At 38.9% G+C, this 23,036-nt stretch overlaps 1 protein-coding gene across 50 annotated transcripts in view; it reads right to left on the bottom strand.

Moving 5' to 3' along the window:
• The window catches only part of ATE1 (arginyltransferase 1), a 274,124-nt gene that overhangs the window by 134,188 nt on the left and 116,900 nt on the right, over positions 1-23,036 (bottom strand). For 41 of the 50 annotated variants that reach the window (XR_014066954.1, XM_081534824.1, XM_081535005.1 and 38 more), the window contains one exon: positions 21,500-21,620. Coding sequence is in view for 49 of the 50 variants with exons in the window: in XM_081534824.1 (XP_081390950.1) it covers positions 21,500-21,620 (121 nt within the window). In the remaining variant the exon portion in view is untranslated. Of the gene's footprint in view, positions 1-18,041; positions 18,640-21,499; positions 21,621-23,036 lie in introns of those variants that run through there. The other 9 variants (XM_081535159.1, XM_081535016.1, XM_081535026.1 and 6 more) reach the window with 1 other exon arrangement.

Below are 23,036 nucleotides of genomic sequence, written 5' to 3'. Positions count from 1 at the left end.
CGAGGGGCTGGGCGGGGAGGGAGCACAGGGGCTCTTCAGGCAATGACACTGCTCTGCACAGTAGCACAACGGCAGGCCCATGTCACCATGCCTTCTTCAAAACCCAGAAAACGTACAGCACAAAGACTGAGCCCCAGTGCAAACTCTGCACTTCAGTTAATAATAATGTTATCATTGATAAGCCAATATTGGTCCAATGTATCATAGTAATGCAAGATGTTAATAACAGGGGAAACGGGGAGTGGGGGACTGGAGCACATACAGAGACTCTGTACTTCACACTCAGCTTTTCTGTAGATCTAAAATAGACTTTTTTAAAAGTCTATTAATAAAAATTTTTTTTTCAAATGTTAAGATTTAACAACAGGGGAAATTTCAGACTCTCAACAAAACACATTAAATACAGTAAGCTAAATTCTAGTGCTGCTGCTGCTGCTGCTGCTAAGTCGCTTCAGTCGTGTCCAACTCTGTGCGACCCCACAGACGACAGCCCAACAGGCTCCCCCGTCCCTGGGATTCTCCAGGCAGTGGTTCTCAATCTTGGCTGCACGCTAGAATCACGTGGGAAGCTTTAAGAAACGCTGATGCCCAAGGATCATCAGTGCCTGGAACCAAGGCCTACAAATAATGGTGCAGACAGACATACATGACCCCTAAAACATATCACTGCATGGATAATAAGGGTATAGTAACAATTTCTTTCTACTAAAATAGTGCTCAGCACAGAGAATTACTTAAAAAAAACCAAAAACCTCACAAGGATGTACCAGTAAAAATCCTATATGGCCACAGTCATAAGACCATTTTTTATCTCTGCTTCCATTAAAGTTTCAGAATGGAGAGACTGACACTCAGGTGTGCCTTAATAACAGTGCAAATAAGCACAGAGGAAACAACCTCAGTGGTCATTTTATATCTTAGTACAATAATGTTTTGATTCACTATCTTTATATTAGAAGATAGAAGGTTTCTATTTAACTGTATTTGTTCACATGATAAAGTGAATCTGGGGAGACTAAAAGCCAGTATATTAACGACAGACAAGAGGAAGAGAGAAACCGAGGGCCCCTTAGAAGTCCATTTAACATTCAAGACCATCAAAAGCTCAATAGTAAAGACCGTCACAATGGAACCACCTATCATAACTGTGCTTTGTTATTGTCACAGACCTACTCTTTTAAAACTTGACTTTAAATCCTTTTTTGAAGTTTGAGACTTAAAACTGGCAGCTCTAATCTTTCTGTAAGTTAATACAGGAAGTAATAGTACAGTGATATAAGAAGTCCATTATAACATTTGGATCAGATTTTATTAGGTTCAATTTTGACCCCAGGTAATACATTAACAGATTTTCCTCAATTATCGATTTGCTGCATATGAGATACCTATAAACTTTAATAATTTTCAAGATACAGTCAGAAATGCACAGCTAAAACAAAAGTGATAGTTAAAAAATTCCTAACTAGTAAAAAATAGTCCTTTGGACTTTTCAAAAACTAAATAAAAGACAAGAGCTTCCACTAGCAGGAACATGAAACAAACCTACTTTTCCCTATTGTCCCACTAAGTACTACAGAAAACTCTGGACATCATATATAAAGTAAATATAAGGAGCCACTGAAAGGTGAAAGAAGGTGACAGACAAGCAGGGACTCTGAGACTAGGAAGGACATGGTTGTGAAGTTCGAGTTTTCTTTTTTTGCCCTTTTATTCCAGATGGCAAACTGGAAAAGCTGGTAAACTTGAAACACCAACATACAGACAAAAAGGAAAAAAAAAGAAGAAGAAAAGCCTTCTCTATCTAACCAGATGAGCAAGAAAGAGACAAGCCTAGCAAGAAAGGAAACTTTTAGACAACAACCTCGAAAAACACAAACTGTGATAACTTATACAATATGAAATAGATAATTATTTCTATAATTAGTGAAGAAACTGAACCTGCAATTAATCCCTGAAAAAGAAATATCTAGACCCAGATGGTTTCACTGGAGAACTCTACCAAACAAAGAAGAATTAACATTAATTTTATCAACCTCTTTCAGAAAGTAAAAGAGAGTGGACCCCAATCAAAGACAGTACAAAAAAGAAAACTACAAACTAGTATCCCATTTGAATACAGATGCAAAAATCCTTTCCAAAATGTCAGTAAACAGAATTTAGCAGTTGGGTTTATTCCAGGGATGCCAGGCCGTTGCATCCTGGATTTGAAAACCTATCAATATAACCTACTACAGAGAATCCCATGGTCAGAGGAGCCTGGTAGGCTACAGTCCATGGGGTCACAAAGAGTCGGACACGACTGAGCGACTTCACTCACAGAGAAGAAAATCACACGATGACATCAACTGATGTTGTAACAGAGAATCCAGAAAGCCCCATACAAGTATGGCCAATCAATTTTTTACTAAAAAAAAAAGCAATTAAATGGAGGAAGAACTTTTCAACAGTGTTGGAATAACTGAATATCCATAAACAAAAAATGAAATCTTGACCTATACTTCACACCTTATACAAAAATTATTTGAAATTCTAGTCTATAGTGTGTGCTCAGTCATGTCCGACTCTGTGTGATCCCACCGACTGTAGCCCGCCAGGCTCCTCTGTCCATGGGATTTCCCAGGCAAGAATACTGGAGTGGGTCGCCATTTCCTCCTCCAGGGGACCTTTCTGATTCAAGGATCGAACCCTGCATTGGCAGGCAGATTCTTTACCACTAAGCCACCTGGGAATCCCTAACTCAAATGGATCAGAGATTTAAATGCTATATGTAAACATATACAAGTTTTAGAAGATATTGGAGACCTAGGACTTAGGGAAGAGTTCTCAGACGTAACACCAAAAGCACGACACATAAAAGAAAAATCTGGACTGCATCAGAATTAAGACTTTTGTTCTGTGAAACCTTTTAAAGAGGTGAAAAGGCAAGTTGGTAAGGACTTGTATCTAGAGTATATACAGAACACTTGTCACTCAACAATATAAAAGCAAATAATCCATTTAGAAAATGCACAAAAGACAGAAGGATATATTTCACCTAAGGGGATGTTTGGATGGTAAATAAGCACATGAAAAAGCATTCAAGGTCAACACCCATAAGGAAACACAAAGACCACAGTGAGATACCACGACCCATCTATTAGACCTGCTAAATTTAAAAACAGTAACAAAACCAAATGCTGGCAAGGATGTGAACAACCTATATTTTTTTAGTGGTAATATAAAAAGGTACAGCCACTTAAGAAATGTCTGGCATTTAGTTTGGCAATAACTAAATGGAAAATAGTTTGGCAGCTTCTTAAAAACATACAACTTACCATACAACTCAGCAATTGTACTCCTAGGCATTTTGCCCAGAGAAACAAAACTAAAGTCTAAGACAAAAACCTGTATAACAAATGTTTATAGCATTTGTGGGGGGGGGGGGGGAGTCCTAAATTGGAGACAATCTTGCTGTTGCTGCCGTTTAGTCACTAAGTTGTGTCCAACTCTTTCGATCCCATGGACTATAACCCATCAGGCTCCTCTGTCCATGGGATTTCCCAGGCAAGAATACTAGAGTGGGTTGCCATTTCCTTCTCCAGGGGATCTTCTCGACCCAGGGATGGAACCAGCATCTCCTGCATTGCAGGTGGATTCTTTATCTCTGAGCCACCAGAGAAGACCTATTTTAGCATAAAAGTTCCTAATAACCTCTGAGATTAGCCATCAAAATTTACTGATTTTCATCAGTTCAGTCACTCAGTCATGTCCGACTCTTTGCGACCCCATGGACTACTGATTTTTATAAACAAAAGCAAAACTGTAGTGCCTTATATACAAATTTAAAATATTTCAGGTTTCATTATGTATCATGTTGTTCAAGACTGCTTGCTTTTGAACCTAAAGATCAATTACTTCTTTGTGGTTTAAAATTCAAACAACACTATAATGGACAGCAGGGAGATAAATCTAATCAACCCTAAAGGAAATCAACACTGTGTATTCATTAGCAGGACTGATGCTGAAGCTGAAGCTCTAATACTTTGGCCACTTGATGCGAAGAGCCAGCTCACTGGAAAAGACCCTGATCCTGGGAAAGACTGAGGACAGGAAGAGAAGGGGGAGACAGAGGATGAGATAGCATCACCGACTCGATCGACAGGAGTTTGAGTAGACTCCAGGAGACAGTGAAGGACATGGACGCCTGGAGTGCTGCAGTTCATGGGGTCACAAAGAATCAGACACAACTTAGCAACTGAACAACAACAACGTTATAAAATAAACACTTTGATCAATAAAGCAAATTTTTAACGAGTCTGATCTGATTTAATAACTTACTATGTTTGATTTTCTTAAGTAATTTATTATTCAAGATGAGTAGGGGAATAAGATACTTTCTTGACTGAAAAAAAGAGAGTCTTATTGGTATCAGGACTCTCCATTTATCTATTGCAATTAAGAGCTATCTCAAAATGAAATTTGAGTATTTTTTCAATAAATGAATGAATGTCTGTCTAAAATTTCTTATACATACAAACACTCAAACCGTTAAAGCAAACCTGGATATCTACAAGAATGGCACTTAACTAGATTAAGCTTACAAAAAATTTTTTAAAATAAAGTAATATTTAACATGAGCAAATGATACCAAGGCTGTCAGGGGGAAAAAAAAGCCAATAGACAAAACAAAACATCAAATCAGATCTCTCAAAAACCTTAACAAAAGGTTGAGCTAAGTGAAGGCAAGTTACACACAACCATCTCTCCCCACTGTGAATTCTGTGATCCTCTGAATGCCAAAATAATAATGACCTGCTGGGTTAAGTTATGAACCATGCTTAACACAAACACAGGTATGCTTATCTAGGAAGAAAGACTGCAGGGAGCTCCTCTTCTAGGCCCAGAGTCACCAGCCACAATCCAGCTTATCCCAGGATTCTACAGGTTTTCTTTCTCAAGACATGCAACTGTACTTCAGGGTTTTATTTTTAATCTCAAACAACAGAAGGATTACAAAGGTCAATGAACAGAGGTAATGGCAATAAGAACAGTTTCCAAAATCTTTTATGCAAACAAATTAGAGAAAGTACAACTCATGTCCTTTGTAAAAGATGCAGCGATTTTAATTGTCTATCTATTCATTTCTAACTGTTCTCACAATTTAGAAGCCAAAATGGAAGGGGCAATAAGCTCAATACGTGAGAACAATTAGCAAGGAAAAGGCAGGCAGCACTCATGTATTCTTCTGTCCCCTTAGCTTGGGAAAACAGTCAAGATTTCCACCAATTGTTCCTGCAAGCCATCTTAGTGTCACCTTAGTGTCTTCTCTTTAATTATGACCAGTTAAAAGTGGGGCGTCTCCTCCCAGTTTTATTAAGATGTATTTGACAAATAAAAATTAAAATTGTGTATACAGTTGCCCTAAAACAAAGCGGGATTAGGGGTACCAACCCTCTGCAGAGACAAAAGTACAAGTATTGGTTATAATTGTCCCTTTGTATACGTGGGTCCCCGGTACCCAAGGTTCTATATCCTATTAGTTCTGTATTTATTTGTGATCTGTTCCTTCTGATTGAACTAACCTTGGACAGTGTAGTACTACAGTATTAACTACTGAAAAAAGTCCGTATATAAGTAGACCCACCCAGTTCAAATTTGAGTTGTTAAGGGTCAACTGCTCTTAATGTGTACAACACAAAGTTTTGATATATACATACATCGTGTAAGGATTACCACAATCAAGCCACTTGACACATCCATCAAAAATAGTGCTTTTTAATGCAGGAAAAAAAAACCTTTTATCTATAGGAACAATAATCTAGCTGCTCCTTAGCATTATGTATGTGGATGGTCTTTCCAACCTGACAGTGAACTCCTCAAGGGTGGGAACTGAACCAGAGCCCAGACACCATGTGCCCTGTGCTTTGAGGATACACAGACATATGATGTGCAGAGCCAGGTAGGCTTCGAGTAAATGTCTGTGGTTCATGGTGCTGATCCTAATCTCATACTCTTCAAAGACCAGCAACAGAGACCTAGCTTCAGAGCAGCTACCCGACTTTCATCAGCTCTCTCGTTAATTAGTACCACATGTTGATTACTCAATGTCTGAATTCTCAAATCATTTTTGGACTGTTTTCCTTCATTTCTGAATGTGTAATAAATGTTAAAATTAATCAGGTCACAACAGCTTTAAATTGGGCTTTGGGTTGATCCATTTTTAGAACAAGAGTGGTATCCGAAATCTTCATCAAACTCCTGTCGATTAACCACAATAAAACGGAGGGAAATGATGCTAAGGTAAACAACCTGTCAAAAATGCCTCTGGCCCACTTGGAATGAAAGGCTCTGTCTCCTGCTTCACATTCTGGACTCATCTATGTCTGCTTCTCCAGAGATGCCGAGAATCCCAGAGACAAAGACACTGAGTAGAGAACACCCATGCTCCAGATTTTTCAGAACCTGCGAAGCTAAAGTGATGATGTGGCTGAAGAGAGGAATTTGGGCCCAAACCCGACAGTGACTCACAGCCAAAGCCAGCTGCTTGACCAGAATTGACAGATTATTTGGAGATAGCCACGAGCTACAGGCTTCTCTGTTGCTGCTCAAAAGCTTGGTTACGGAGTCCCATCATCACCTGTCTCTTTTAATTCTATTACCTCTGGATACTAGACTAGAACATGCAACTAGTTCCACAAAGCAAGCTCCCCTCTCTGAGGTGACAAAAAGTAAGGAACTGAATAAGCTTTGCCACATGTCTTTCGGTATACTCCCTTTTGCTCAAAGGAAAAATGTTTTCTTTTAACCTCTTATAGCTACCCAGGTTTTGGTGTTCTTGCTTTAAACTTTATGAGACTCTTCCAGCCCTTTTTTGTGCCACCCATCCAGTTTCATGCACTTCAGACCTTCTGCTAGGTCTGCACTAGCTGACATTTGCTCAGGATGGAATCCATTTGTTACCTGCTGACTCAAATCTCCCCAAATGATCTAATGCTCCAGATTTTTGTTTTCATTTCATTGCACTGAAAATGTCTACTTTGGAGCAAAATGTTTTAACAATGAAAAGGTGGAGGGGGTACTGTAATAAAAACATTAAAACTCCTTTCTTGTCATTACATAAGCAAGCTAACCAGCAGCCAAAGTCAGTTACCACAAAATATCACCATCAAGACGTAAAACCTCTGGACAACAAGAGCATAAGCAGAGACTCTGCTTTGTTCCAGGACATTCCTGGGTCTCTTTCCTGTGCACCCCACACCCCCAGCTTCTGACATGGACACTAAGTCTTGTCTTCATGTTGTTCAGTTACACAGTCACAAGTCCCTAAAAGCTGAGACTTTCTAAAGTTAATTCCAGTTTCTTAAAAGTTTAAAATAAATCTTTAAGAGCTCGTCCTATAGCCCAAGTATTTCTTCCTAAGTCTTGAATCAGTTACACATTTAAACAGTTATGAAAGAAATGGCTACAGCTTGCCATTTAAGGCCAGGACTATCTCCCAAAGCAAATTCTAGCACTAGTTCCAAATTCAGAAAGTACAAATAAACTAAATGGTCCCCTTCTGCTTTTACTTGCCTTCTTGAATGCACTTTAAGTGCTTCAAGAAAGTATGTTCAAAAATTCTAATTTTTTAAATGACAATATAACATGGTGACTAACTGCACTGCAAAGAGCCTTGTTTTATCAAAGGATTCCCAAAATGAATTTAACATTAGGGTATGTTTTAAAAGAGACATTTAAAAAAAAATTCAATTTATAATCACTAGACTCCATGAGACTTTTTCTGAAAACATTATTCATTATTTTAAAGGACAAGGATATCGCAAATTTAGTAAAATAGTTCAGATATACTTACTAACATTTAGTCAGTGCATCGTAGTATCGTTATCTAATCCTCTCCCTCCTCATACCCTCTAACTTTACTGACCTGGAAAATTTTCCTTTGGTTTTATTCAGAGATTGGAGGAATTGCCTGGTATTACTTTAAAATGAAGATCAAAGTTCCCATAAGAGCAATAATTTGCTTTGCATTGTTAAGGCTAGTATAGATGGAAGGTGAGAAAAATGCAAATGAGAAAGTTCAAACAGCATTAAGTGTTATTACAGAGCCCTTTGGAGTGCTTTCAATACATTCTTTCATAAGCATTGTCACACTTCACCACCTACTCTTCGGAAGACAGAGAGATTTTCTTTAAGAAGAGAACTTAACTTAGATCTGTGAAATCAGAACTCAGAGCTCTTGACACCAAGGCTCAGACTACATTAAATGACTCTGCTGTGGTCTGCAAAGAAATTATCTATGCAACTTGAGACTGAGTGAGCTAGAAAGGAATTAAGGGAAGAAAACACAAATTATCCTTATTTAAATTTTCTCCAGCATATTCAAATAACAGATATTTAGAGTAAAATATTTTTTAACAAGCATCTTTGTGTACTAGAGTCATCATGCATAGTATTTCAGTCCAGAGTCTGTCCAAGGAGACACATCTGGAGAAACCAGCCATTTGGAAGACAAAGAGAGTTACACTGCAAATAAAGTGGAGAGTTGTTTTAAAAATAAGGCATATGACTGTGTGGTTTGCTAGATCATACATGATAAAACAATGATATTATTGTGACACCATAGAATAGAATTTTGTTTAGCTCTAGCCAGTTTTCAGTTAAATAGCTAGTAAATTAGGGACAGAATCTTTGGATCAATAAAATTACAAAATTAGACCCCAGTAAAATATAAAAATATTAAAATCTTGACCATGATTGACAGAAGACTCCTTTAAAAGAGCATAAAAATCTGTGCTGCAGTCCTAAGTCTAAATGCATTGTTACAGAGGAGACGGGGAAAGAACCAATCAGACACTTATCAATAAACAAGCGACATTTCCTACCCAAACCCCATGTATGTGCACAAACCTAAGAGTAAAAGACGAAGTGAAAACACGAGAAAAATCGGTATTTTAGTTATTATCACTAGAATTAAGAAACAGAGAAGAGGCCTGTTAGCAACAGACAAGCAAAGCCCAGAGAGGTGCAACTGCAATGAAATAAGGTGGCTCTAAACATATGCTTTCTTCCCCCTTGCCTCTGTAGTCCTTGGCTAGAGCCAAAACTTTCCTCATGCTTTTAATGAGTGAGTCCATTATCTCCAACACCTGAATTTCATCAGCCAGACCCCAAATATCCAGTCCAGAAGCCCTCACTGAAGCTGTCCAGGGTAGTAACCGGTCACTCAAATATGGTGTCTCAGGACAGTAACTGGGTTGTGTGAGCACATTCCTCGGTCTGACCCCAGCTCTTAGGGCCATGGGCTGGGTGTACCCACTATGGACAATCTCCAGCACTTGGCAGAGGCCTCTAGTGAACTATGGCAATGAGGTGTCAAGTCAGTCCTCTGTACAGGTCTTTTCAGTGACAGGAATATTCAAATACGTGCTCTTCATCCCAAGCCCTTTCTGCCTCTAACCAGCTGTTTGCCTCATGAATGCAGGTTTAGAGAAAAGAACAAGACAGGCATTGTGAGGATGAAGGAAGACGATACATGCTAAGGGTTTAGCACAGTGCTTGGATCGAGAAATATGAGTTACACGAGTCTCAGCTACCATTACTACATTACCAACACAGAACCGGTGGCAGAGACGGAGTGAGACCCCAGGCCCCCTCGTCCTTTGGTTCTGCCAGACTAGTGTTGTTTAAATTGTGAGTGGCATTAACGGTTATGGAATCAATGTAATGGACTGTGAATGGCATTTCTTAGAGCGTGAAAAAAACTACAACAAATTCAAAACATGGGACTTCCCTGGCTGTCCAATGGTTAAGACTTCGCTTTCAAATGCAGGGGGTGTGGGTTTGATCCCTGGTCAGGGAGCTGGGATCCCACACGCCTCATGGCTAAAGGACCAAAATATAGAACAGAAGCAGTATTATAATAAAGTCAATTTTAAAAAATTAAAACAAAAACAAAATGCTACGGAGCATCAAATGAGAAAGGATGCATATTGTTCAGCATATTTTTGCTTCAGCCGTGTGTGTGTAGGAGAGACAGAGAAAGAGACACAGAAGGCAAGCAGGTATTCAGGGAAATGTGTATTATGTCACAATGTAAAGGGACATTTCTATCAGTGGCCTAGGGTGCATGCATGTGTGCGTGCTCAGCTGCATCTGATTCTTTGTAATCTCAGGGCTTTTGCCCATCAGGCTCCTCTGTCCATGGGATTCTCCAGGCAAGAATACTGGAGTGGATTTCCATTTCCTTCTCCAAGGGATCTTCCCGACCCAGGGATCAAACCTGTGTCTCCTGCATTGGCAGGCGGATTCTTTACTGTTGAGCCACCTGTAAGTTCACTATCTGAAACTGCTTGGCTGCACCTAAAACTACAGTGGAATTTCAATCTTCTGATCACAACAGCGAGGAAGATTTAGGGTGGCACCTCCCAACACCTCTACCGGATGTCTACAAACACCTTTAATTCATCAGGTCCAAAGTAAAACTCATTATTCTTTTCCTTCTCTGAAAAATCTGCTCATCTTCATGCTTCTCACTTCAGAAATGAAGTCAACATGAACCCAGTTCCTGTCAGAACCCATAACTCTTGTGGTAACTTTCTCCCCTCCCCATTACCATCAACAAATAACCAGCCAGTCCTGTACATCCCACTTTTGAAGAGCTTTACTAGTCTCTCTCTCTCTCTCTCTGTTACCAACCATTCCCACCCTCTCTCAGCCACCAACATCTTCTGCTTAAAGTGCTGTATGCAAAACCCTTCTAGTTGGTCTTCCTACTTCCAATCTTCACCAAGTCCCATTCATTCTCCACTTGTGAAGAAGAAATGACACTCTGTTGATGTCACTCAGGGCTGAAAACCCTTCCATGGCCTACCAGTGTTTTCAGGAGAAAAAGCTGAACTCCAGATAATGATTCACAAAGTCCTGCACTGGCCAGCTGCCTCTCTTTGCTCCAAGCCCATGGCCACTTTCAACTCTAGCAGCGCCCTCTGCTCCTCAGACCTTCTGAATACGCTCTTCTTTGCCTAGAGCTCTTGAATTCTGTTCCTTTTAGAAGTCTAACTTAGATCACTTCATCAATCAGTGTTCCATCTCCCACGCCCTGTCCAAATAGGAGCTGAGGATCCTGCTATGTGAACTAACTGCATCGTCCATTACCCCAAATATGCTACCTTTTTCATTTCACTGAAACAGCTGGAGAGTCCTTTGCTAAATTCCCTGAGGGCTGGGATGAGTAATCTACACCCAGTCATAAAGCACAATACTGGACTTAATACTTGTTAACTGAATGAGTTTATGACTTCTTCAAATTTATGTGTTTAATTCTTGGGTCTGCTCCTCCGACTATTTCAAATTGAGTTAGCTTTTTTTTTTTTTAAAGAATCCACCATTTTCTCAAGTTTGTGGTCCTTACTCTATCTGCCCTAATGCACCTCACATGTTCAGCTGACATCAGAGACCTGTCACCTCCTTCTGTACCTTTCGGTGGCCTACACTAGACCTCTCTTGGGATTACCTCTTACAGCCCTTGGCTTCACCTGACTCAGGCTACAACTGTGGCGTGCAGTTCCATGAAGGACAGAAGGTCTGTCTCTCTTGCTTTCTGCCTTTCAGAGACAGGAGCCTGTTGGGCCGCAGGAGCCCGCTCTGTATTTGTACAGGTACAAACTGAAAGTGCAGAGGCATTAACACCCAATGAGACAACCATCGTCCAGGGGACAAGCCTCGATGCCTCAGGTGGCCAACTCTGAGACACGCACCAGAAGGGCGCTCAGAAGGACTGACATCCAGTCTTTAAAGTGGTAGTTCACACAGTAACACAGCCTTCGATCCTTTCCCTCCTTTCCTAGCTCACTCTCTCTAGTCCCCTACTTCTGTTCTCTAAAACAATTTCTCAAATGAATCATCTGAGTGCAAACCCATGTGTTAGATCTGCTTCTGGAAAGAAATCAGACTAAGACAGTCTCTCTCTTTAGCATTAGAAGCGCTCCAATTTTTATTCCTGTTTTCTTATTTTGCTAGGCGGTAGGTAACTTTATTCTTTCCATGTGTCAAAACTGTCTTTCCTATTTTTAGCAAATTTTATTTTATTATTGGTGAACACTCCACGGAAGCACAAACAAGTCAAGTCTGCTCTAAATGAGGTCTATTTCAAATAAATGGCAGCTAGGAAAATACATTTCTTACAAGAACAGGAATTCTACCCCAGTTTCCATGTTTACATTAAAAACATTTTGCCAGCATCACATGAAAGAACATTCATAAAATAAACAGACTTCCTCATACCTTCATGTTACAGCTTGCTTATTTTTCTGCAGAGAGAATATATATTAAACATCCACAAAACAGAATCTAAACAGTTTAAAGGTACCTTGCAGGCAAATGCAGAGACTCCATTCTCACACTGAAGTTGGGTATGAATGATTTCAGAAATTCAGGCTGCTACACTTGCCATTTGGGTCAGTTTCTCCAATAGCCAATAGGCACTGGATTGAATGTCACATGATGCAGGCTCCACAATACAGAGTATTCACCGATAATTCACAAGGTAGGAAGATGTTCAGTCAAATGCAAATGATTTTAGGGCTGATGACATTCTGGGATATTGCTGTTTGCCCTTTCTTTACCTATGTAATCTTTAAGCATTCCATCAGTTGTCAGAGATCACTAAATTTACTGACTAAGCAAAGTTTTTAAATTCTCTCCTTTCATTGCTGCTTTCCAACATCAGACAAAGTTTAAAAAATTGTTTTTAAATTTGTTTAAAACCAGAATGTATAGAGATGGACAGTGCTTACAGCATTTCAATCATTTGGGGTAGTAAAAAGTTTTCACCTTATTACAATAAAATATCCTTGTAGTTACATGTCTTCTCCAAATTTTCTAAAGTACCTAGATGAGAGTATTAAAAGAACTCTATTATCACTAATGACAATAAACTTATTTTTATATAAAAGCACCTGAAATCAACGTCTTCCAACTCTGATATGTAAGTGTACACTCCATGTACAACATATCTAATGCCTAGAATTAAGATGCCACAAAGCTCCGTAACAGCTAGAAACGAGCCTCCTTGACACTCCATGGCTTTGTCAGCTATAAGAGGGCTCAATATGCCAGCAAATTTGGAAAACTCAGCAGTGGCCACAGGACTGGAAAAGGTCAGTTTTCATCCCAATCCCAAAGAAAGGCAATGCCAAAGAATGCTCAAACTACCAAACAATTGCACTCATCTCATACGCTAGTAAAGTAACGCTCAAAATTCTCCAAGACAGGCTTCAGCAATACATGAACCGTGAACTTCCAGATATTCAAGCTGGTTTTAGAAAAGGCAGAGGAACCAGAGATCAAATGGCCAACATCTGCTGGATCATCGAAAAAGCAAGAAAGTTCCAGAAAAACATCTATTTCTGCTTTATTGACTATGCCAAAGCCTTTGACTGTGTGGATCACAATAAACTGTGGAAAATTCTGAAAGAGATGGGAATACCAGACCACCTGACCTGCCTCTTGAGAAACCTGTATGCAGGTCAGGAAGCAACAGTTAGAACTGGACATGGAACAGCAGACTGGTTCCAAATAGGAAAAGGAGAACATCAAGGCTGTATATTGTCACCTGCTTATTTAACTTATATGCAGAGTACATCATGAGAAATGCTGGGCTGGAAGAAGCATAAGCTGGAATCAAGATTGCCGGGAGAAATATCAATAACCTCAGATATGCAGATGACACCACCCTTATGGCAGAAAGTGAAGAAGAACTAAAGAGCCTCTTGATGAAAGTGAGAGAGGAGAGTGAAAAAGTTGGCTTAAAGCTCAACATTCAGAAAACTAAGATCATGGCATCTGGTCCCATCACTTCATGGGAAATAGATGGGGAAACAGTGGAAACAGTGTCAGACTTTATTTTTTTGGGCTCCAAAATCACTGCTGATGGTGATTGCAGCCATGAAATTAAAAGACGCTTACTCCTTGGAAGGAAAGTTATGGCCAACCTAGATAGCATATTAAAAAGCAGAGACATTACTTTGTCAAACAAGTCCGTCTAGTCAAGGCTATGGTTTTTCCAGTAGTCATGTATGGATGTGAGAGTTGGACGGTGAAGAATGCTGAGTGCCGAAGAATTGATGCTTTTGAACTGTGGTGTTGGAGAAGACTCTTGAGAGTCCCTTGGACTGCAAGGAGATCCAACCAGTCCATCCTAAAGGAGATCAGCCCTGGATGTTCATTGGAGGGACTGATGTTGAAGCTGAAACTCCAATACTTTGGCCACCTCATGCGAAGAGTTGACTCACTGGAAAAGACCCTGACGCTGGGAAGGATTGGAGGACAGGAGGAGAAGGGGACAACAGAGGATGAGATGGCTGGATGGCATCACCGACTCGATGGACATGAGTTTGGGTAAACTTCGGGAGTTGGTGATGGACAGGGAGGCCTGGCGTGCTTCGGTTCATGGGGTCACAAAGAGTCGGACACAACTGAGCGACTGAACTGAACTCAGAGGGCACAGACTGAATCCCATTTTCTGTGTTAAGATCCACATTTTTACACATTCTAACGATTCTGAAACCCAAATGCATCTTGTAATTCATGGAGTCACAGTCTAATTGGCAACATTGTTTCTTAGTGATATCTAAAATAAACGACTAAAACTTGATGATGTCTCATATTCAACAGAATATCACAGTTCATCCAGCATTTAAACAGCAGGTGTGGGCTTTATTTTTATTTTTAACTTACATTTTGGACAACCCCTTCATGATACAAAAAAATGTCAGTTTTCATTCAAACAATAAACAAAATAGCATAGTAAGGTGTCACACATTAGAACCAGGCATCAATAGCCTTTACAGACTAGCATCACTAGCATTTATAGCATGATTCTGAAGTATCATGATATTTTTAAGCCTGTTAGAATGATACTGAAATAATTTTTAGTATTATAGAATTATTTATATTGAAAACTGGGTGACTGTAAAAAGGATTATTTTAAAAATTATTTCTATTACATAAGCAAAAAGAAAGAAATCAGAGAAATATTTCCTTAATAGCTAAATGGAAACCTTAAGTCTGCTTTTCAAACCTTTTCAGAGGTATTTCAGTTTGCCTCTGGCCAAGGCTCTAACAATTTTGTCACTGACCTGCTGCTCACACATATATGCCTTATTGAGTAAAGACTGGCTGGTAAAAATCTGTAAAACAGTATTTAAAAAATTTCTCTGTAAGACTGTCTTTTAAAAAATACTCTTAAAAATGAGAACAATCGTTCACATTTTAATAAAAAATGCAAATATTAAAACATTATAATACTTTACTTATGCATAAATATTGTAGGAAAGACTTGTTTCGCTCCTTAGTGTCCTCATTAAAAGATCATGCAAACTAGGGAAATGTAGCTTCTAATTTTTAAACCAGGAGTCATGTTAGTGCTATACTAACATTCGAATAAAGAAAGCATATCTTTGAAAAGGAGTTAAGTGGGAAAATACACTAATAATAAAGTGATATCTTTAAGTGGAAAGGGATAAACTGAAAAAAATTAGGAGACTGTAACTTTCTACATTTTCCATATCAAAACACATTCCCCAGATTCATCAAATGTAAGAGCTAAATTTCCAAAGATATTTTCTTGGTTTGACGCCTGGTTTCTTTATGGGACTTCCCTGGTGGCTCAGACAATAAAGAATCTGCTGGCAATGCAGGAGACCCAGGTTCAATCCCTGGGTCGGGAAGAATCCCTGGAGAAGGGAATTCTGGAATTTTTGCCTAGAGAATTCCATGGACAAAGAAGCCTGACAGGCTACAGTCCATGGGGTCACAAAGAATCGGACACAACTGAGTGACTAACACATGGCTGGTTACACAGTTCTTTCTGACATGTAGTAGGCTACAATTAATTCTATGTCCAGCTGGCTACATCTAACGGCACCATCTTTATTGACAACAAAGAATTTATGCTTATTAAATACCCAACATGGATTCCCTTGTGGCTCAGCTGGTAAAGATTCCGCCTGCAATGCAAGAGACCTGGGTTCGATCCCTGGGCTGGGAAGATCCCCTGGAGAAGGGAAAGGCTACCCACTCCAGTATTCTGGCCTAGAGAATTCCATGGACTGTATAGTCCACGGAGTCGCAAAGAGACAGACACGACTGAGCGACTTTCACTTTCACTTTTTCAAGTATCCAACAATCAACATTATTCATTTTGCAACTTCATATGGGTAGGTCAACATCAAATCTGGACTTGAAAAAAATTTTACCCAGAGAATTAAAAGAATAACAACTTAATTTCAAATCTAAAATGATTTAGAAAGCCACTGTCTTCTTAACTTTAAGTTATCACTGCAGCACATTTTTAGGAACCCTAGTACATTTGCTTTCTCACAGGCATTGTTTCCCAGTGATCAGGATGACATTATGGCTGAGGTACACCCTCTTTTGAGGGACCATAAGCACAACATTCAGGACGTGATATCAAGCTTGGATGAACCAAGCAAGCCGGTATGAGTCAGAGCTCTTTCTGAGCTGGCTACTTCACACACAAAGACAGTCAGAGTGGGACTTGCTTTTTCCTATGGGCATACAAGACAGAAACTGCAGAGATATAGAAAAAGTGCCAGGGAAAAGGGGGGATGGAGTAAAGACAGAAAAGAGACCAATGAAACAACATAAAATAAAATGGAGGCTCCGCGTTTCAGGGGATGGGGATCAAATTAAGAAAAAGCTTCTTGTACTAGAGTTTAGATTTCTGGCAGCTGCTGGGAAGATTTTAGGTGTCCTAGAAATTCTCTAACCTGGCTAAATGCACAAAAGCACTAAGTCAGAATTAGGTGCTATTATTTTTTATGGTAAATTTAATATTTTTATGGTAAATTTAATCCTTACTAATAATTTATGGCTTAGTTACCTTATAGAAAAATTAAGAAATTTCTTGCAAATATTTCAAAACGTGTACAGAAAAAGAGTGAAAGCTAGACTAATCTGTGATAAAATATATGCTTCTATAACTATAGGTGGAAATAGGAATAAAGGTGATTCTAATCAGCACCTCTGAAATACAAAAAGTACTTATACAAATATTACACTGTAATATTTGAACTAAAAGTATATCTGATTAAAAGACATCATTTTTGTAATAAATAATATCTGAGGGATCAGTGGTGAAGCATTCAGTTATGTTCTGAGCATAAAATAAGGTAACAGGGGAACACAGAGTAGAATAGTGCTTGGGAAACAGTATATACTCAATAAAGTTTTAATTTTTTTAATAAATCTGGAACCAAAAGGATTTTACTACCAACAAAAATAGTACTGTCGACTGAATAAAAAAAAAATCACAACGTAAGAGCTGTGAGTTAAGTTTTATTTGGGGCAAAACAAGGAAGAGGTTGGGGAGCGGTCAGTAGTAGGTGTGATTCTAGTGAAGGGGGTATGTGCAGTCAAGCACACATCTTGTAGAGGTTTGCTGCTAGTCACAACATGATGTCTCTGTTACTGATTTTAGAGCTTTTCTAGATATAAGGAGATGCAAAAATTGGGCTCCATTGGGATCCTAAAAACATTCTCCTGAAAATATCTAACTATCTGAAGGCCTGTTCTGCCCATTTTTCGCAGAGCACAGAGTGCCTCATTCCTGATCTTGAACTCCTTTCAGGAGTGTTGAAAGTCAGTGGCTACAGAATTTTGTAACTTAATCCTTGTAAAGGCAGTTGGCAAATGCCAATTTTCAGTTGGCAGTACAAATACTCTGCAACATTAAGAATCAAATCAAATCACAGCTTATCATGGTTCTCAAACTGACTCCAGAACACTTGAATGACTCTTTCAGTGAGGCTTGTGAAGTACTTGTATTTGATACTTACTATCACATAAGTAGTGGCATCTGTTTGGTGAATCATCAACCATATTAGTGGTCAAGCAGTTTTTAATAAAAGTAAGAAGCAACACAAAGCATTAAGAATAACTGCAAAGTGTGAAGCATGATTTGGTTTTTAAAAAAATACAAACAGCTAAGTACACAGAAAATAAAAAAGATCAGAAGATCATAAAAAAATTAACAGTGACTATTGCTGTACTATGGATCATTTTATTTTCCTTCTTAGTAGTGGTTTTATGCATTTGAACAACTTTTCTACTAGTGTTTCCAGTAAACATTTTTAAAAATAAATTAATCCAAAAAAGTAACAGGTAACTGTGATGTAAAAATTTTGAAGTCTATACATATCCAACTATTAAATTAAAAAACAATCTACCATATGTTTACTTAAAAATCATCTGAGGAACTTAAGAAATCCCTTGTTTAGAAGAGACAGAGATCTATTTATGAACAAAAGAATCTCTTTAAAATTTTCCAAGTTACTTTACTTTGCTAGCCCCTCCCCCCATGGTATTGTAAAGCAGTGAATACAATAGGTTTTTATCAATGTGCAGGCTTCTTAGCTGAGCAAATAACCATAGAACCCAAATCCCCAAAATGTGCCGGGTTAGAGGAGGGTGGGTTGAGGGCAGGGAAGAATAGAATTCCCAGACATTCTCAGCAAATTCAGAGGTGGGGAAATGTAATTTTTCTTGCAAGTAGCCACTGATGCACTTGTAGCCAAAGACTGTCTCACAGACACCCATGGTGATCAGCTGTGCCTTTTGCAGAGAACTTTACTGAAACAGCTGAAAGGAGGAACAAGATTTTAGTGAAAAAAGCACCACACCGACTAACAATATTGCCCATATTAAGCTCTGTCTTTTCTGAGTCAAGGTTTGGGTCATGTAAAAGTAAAGCTGGCCCCAGAGAAGAGAGCAGTTTTTCATAGATTGCCATTTAAATCTCAAATGACCATGTTTCACAGCATGCTCAATACATTCCAGAATGTAACTGCATTTTAATTTCCTAAAACCACGGGTTATAAGTCTGATTTCAAATAGTGTCTGGACTGTGATATTCAATAATAAAACTATACGGTGTTCTTCAGAAAGTTCCAAAGATTCGGCATATGGAAAAGGATCTTCATTTTCTTTGAAGCACCATTATCAAAGAAATTAACTCTTCTGACTTTTGTGAATGAATCCTAAAGAGTGAATATTAAGAGCTGAAGCTACTACCATAGAAGTGGAACTTAGATCACAGGAAAGGAACATGCTGTATATTCCTCACTCACCAGGGTGTAGTGCCCATCAGGTGACAAACCCACATATATGAGACTTTAAATTTTCTTTGCCATGAAATGCTTACTGGTGCTTACTTTGGAAAATGAATTCAAAATATACTAACATGAATGAATCATTATATTTGATTGTCCATTCAGTACACAGAAATCATTCAGTCACCTCTTCAATTTTATAAAACAGGGAGAGCCTGTTGACTGCTTTATCTCCCAAGTATATGTAAGAAGAGAAGCAGTCTTTAGAATAGATCAAGAGAGAAAAAGGGAAGGTGAAGTTGTGTCATGAGTCTGGGAGTCAGAACCAATTTAAGATGATACTATTATTCAGTTGGAAGGAATTTATAAAGACAAATTTTTACATGTAAACATGAAACAACGCATTAAGATGGTCAGCAATTTTCACCACAGGGACTGGCTCTGACCTGCCCTTAAGAAAACATAAAGGGAAAAAATTTTTTATAAGGGAATAGAGTGGTTAAGTACAGTTGACTTTGAACAATATGGGTTTGAACTTCTTGAGTCCACGTATACTCAGAATTTTTTCAATACTGAAGTACTACACAATTCAAGGTTGGTTAAATCCAAGAATGCAGATAGAAAGGACCAAGTCTAAGTTATATGTGGATTTTCAACTGGGTGGGGGGCTGATGCCTGCCCCTGGGTTGTTCAAGGGTCAACTGTATATGCTTTCCTCTAAAATACTATTGCCTTTTATTTTGAGCCTGACTCCAAAACTAATCGACAAATTCAATATATTTGTTTTTAAGCAACAAATCTATTTCATCAATGAGGTAGAACTTAGAATGAAATTCTGATCAGTAATTTAAGCTGAAGGAACTACAAAGCTTTGGTTGCTCCACGAAACTAAACATCTAGAAAACCTGGAGCTAACCATAGGGTGCCTAGCAAATGTGCCCCTCTAGCTGTTCTTCATTGGATTCTAAGGTATTGATATGTGTAAGAAGTGCCCACTCTTGAATTCATAACAGCTTTTTCCAGGAGTTAACAAAATACACAGGTACATAAGTCATTTTTTAAATGAAACCTAATATGTGAAAAAAAAAAGACTGCCATTTCTTTCCTTGTCCTCTGTCTTCATATTTGATTCATCCAATTACTTTCTTCTTTTCCCCGACCTCTCCATTTCTCTTTCCTTCTTTTTCCCTAAACTTAGACTAGACCACAGGTGGCTAGTGGGAACATGTTTGTATTTTTAAGAAGTAAGCATAAGGCATCTCCTCTGGTGGGCAATGTTGACAGAAAGGTCAACGAAGCGCACACTGAAATATCTGGGAACTTCAGTCTGGGGGGCGACACACATGGCAACTGAATGGATCCATCACAGAGCACGAGAGCATCACGACCACAGCGAACACGGCCAGGGTGGAGAGGGCTGTGGGGAGGAGAACCGCTGTAAACAGGAGGTGGTACTCAGATGACGGGGAAGTGAACAGACCGCCATGTCTTTTCTCCAAGAGAGGCTTCAGGGCAAAAAAAGGCAAATGCAGAAGAAGCCTGTGGCATACACAGGATGAGGCATGCTAACTGGCCTAACAATCACCAACACAACAAGAGGGGGGCTCTGTTCTCAATGTGATTGTTTTAATCCTTATTACAGTCCAGTATGAAAGGTCTTATTATCATCTTGATTGTGAAGGCCAGGAATCTGGGGCCAAAGAGATGATGAAATTGCTGAAGAATACCCAGTTTACCAGCTGATGGTGGAGTTGGGTGAGAAAGCAGGAAGTCTGGCTCCCGGGCTGTACTCTCAGTGACTTTACCTGCTACCAGTGCGCAGTATCCAAAGGAGAATATTAAGAGATAAAATATGGTTGGAGTTATGCTGGGCAGGAGTAAGAAGAAAGGACAGAAAAGAAGAAGCACCAGAGATGGCAAGAAGTCAAGAAAGTGTCATCACAAAAGCCGCCTGGGCCCCTGTGAAACCATTCTACAACTATATTCAGTCCAACTGGTCAATACTTCTATCTTCTTGACACTGGCTGAATAATCCAGTGAACAACTCGTATGCACTGTGATAGTGGTCAAAGTAATGGACAATGGTGTCAGCCCTCAAAGCATGTGAAAACTAACCAAATGGAAGAAGCTGAGTCAGTAAGTAGCACAACCACAGAAGGCTTCTGCATTTCTTTGCAAAACCATGACTGTGAGTGTCTGACTGCTTTGTGTATGTACACACACGTAGCGTCTCTTATTTTAGAAACACACACACGTCTGTGCACAGGCACTCACACACACTCTGTAATATTTGTATCAAAAGTTACTGGACCCCGTCAAGGGCCACAGTCACACATGCGGACTCTGAAACATAGCCAATGATTTCTGGCTGAGCTCCGTTTCAAACATACCTGCTTCCGGGTCCTGGTTGAAACGGCAGTACTTGGATTTCTCAAGTGAAGGCAGGCACTGCTCAATAGGGACCCAAACATATGTCTCAGGACACAGCAAATCCGACGGTCTGTACTGACCCTAAAGAGAAGTGAAGAAAAAAGGCACTGACATCACCAACACAGTGATTTCCTAGCTGCAAGGCTCCAGAATTCCAGGGAAGGTATTAATCACAAGTTTAAATGAAGTCAACCAGGAACAGCTTTACTGTAAACACTAAACAACCCTATTAGTAATTGTTTTCCTAGCTCAAGAATGCACATTTGATTCAAAGGCTCTCAAACTCATGTATCACCCTTTGGGATGCCTGTGTTGATTTAGAAGATCTGAATTTTTACTTTCTTTTGGGCTAGATACATAACATGATTCCTGCTGAGCTGACTGCTGAGAATACTCACTTCCAAATGCAACTGGACACAAGTGCAATTGTAAGTGAAATTTTGTATTTGAAAGCATTACAATTTATACATGAAATAAATTTATTTTCCAAAGTGGAATTTCACTACCCTTAGTCAGAATTCTTAAATTCGTAAGCTCAGCTGATAATATTGATTCCATTCTAATGCACTAAAAAGTACTGTCTGGTCAACATGCTTCCACGAGCAATCTAGACTGATAAATAGACTATACAACAGATAGTAAAGAAAAAAAAATCATTCCTCTAAGGGTAATCTGGTAGTCAATTAACAGAGGATAGTACAAATTATGTGAAATCGTTCAGTCAAAAATTTCAGAAATATTAAAGTTAATTAAAATTCCAAACATCTCTCCTCTAAATTTTAACATTCAAAATTCATCATAGATGTTAAATCTAAACATTGGTTTTCCTTTTTTTTTTTTATCTACAGCCCATAGTAAGAAATACATTTTACATTATAACCTAGTAAACCTATATGCAAATATAAAACTATTAATAGGAACAAATCTTTTACTATATAATGCTTACTCATGTTATGTAATCCTCTATTTTCTATTCTATTTCATTTTTTAAAAAAATGATGCTCTTGGACCATTTAATCACCAAAACTGCTTTCATAAACAGCTAATGGGTCACAAGCTCAGAGTTTGAAAAACACTACCTAGTGTAAACCTCAGGACAAAGAATACTGCTGTTTAAGGGCGTAGCACTGTTACACAGCTTTGAGTCAGAAAGGTGCTCTATAACTTAGATTTAAAATGGACACCACGCCCTCCCAGCATTCAAAACATTCAGCAGTCTGTAAGATAATGGATCGATTATACATAAAATGTACACAAACAGATTAATTACTGCTTTTGAGATGTTGGAAGAGAACTCAAGGAGGATATGGAGTTTTAATGGGGACTTAGATTAACTGGCTAAGTCTGGGATAGGCTAAAAAGGAATGAGAACAATCTAGATGAAGATTAGAGCATAAACAAATATAACGCTGGGAAACAGGAAACAGCAGAGCGCTGCAGAAATAGAAAGGTAGGTCGTGGATCAGCTTCAGAAATCATTTTCTATTCTAGATGAAA

The sequence above is a fragment of the Giraffa tippelskirchi genome, chromosome 2 (assembly GCF_054371585.1).
Source record: "Giraffa tippelskirchi isolate mGirTip1 chromosome 2, T2T-mGirTip1v1.2.pri, whole genome shotgun sequence".
Lineage (NCBI taxonomy): Eukaryota > Metazoa > Chordata > Mammalia > Artiodactyla > Giraffidae > Giraffa > Giraffa tippelskirchi.
The sequence above is the reverse complement of the archived record's forward strand: the minus strand, read 5'-3'. Positions and strand labels throughout refer to the sequence as shown.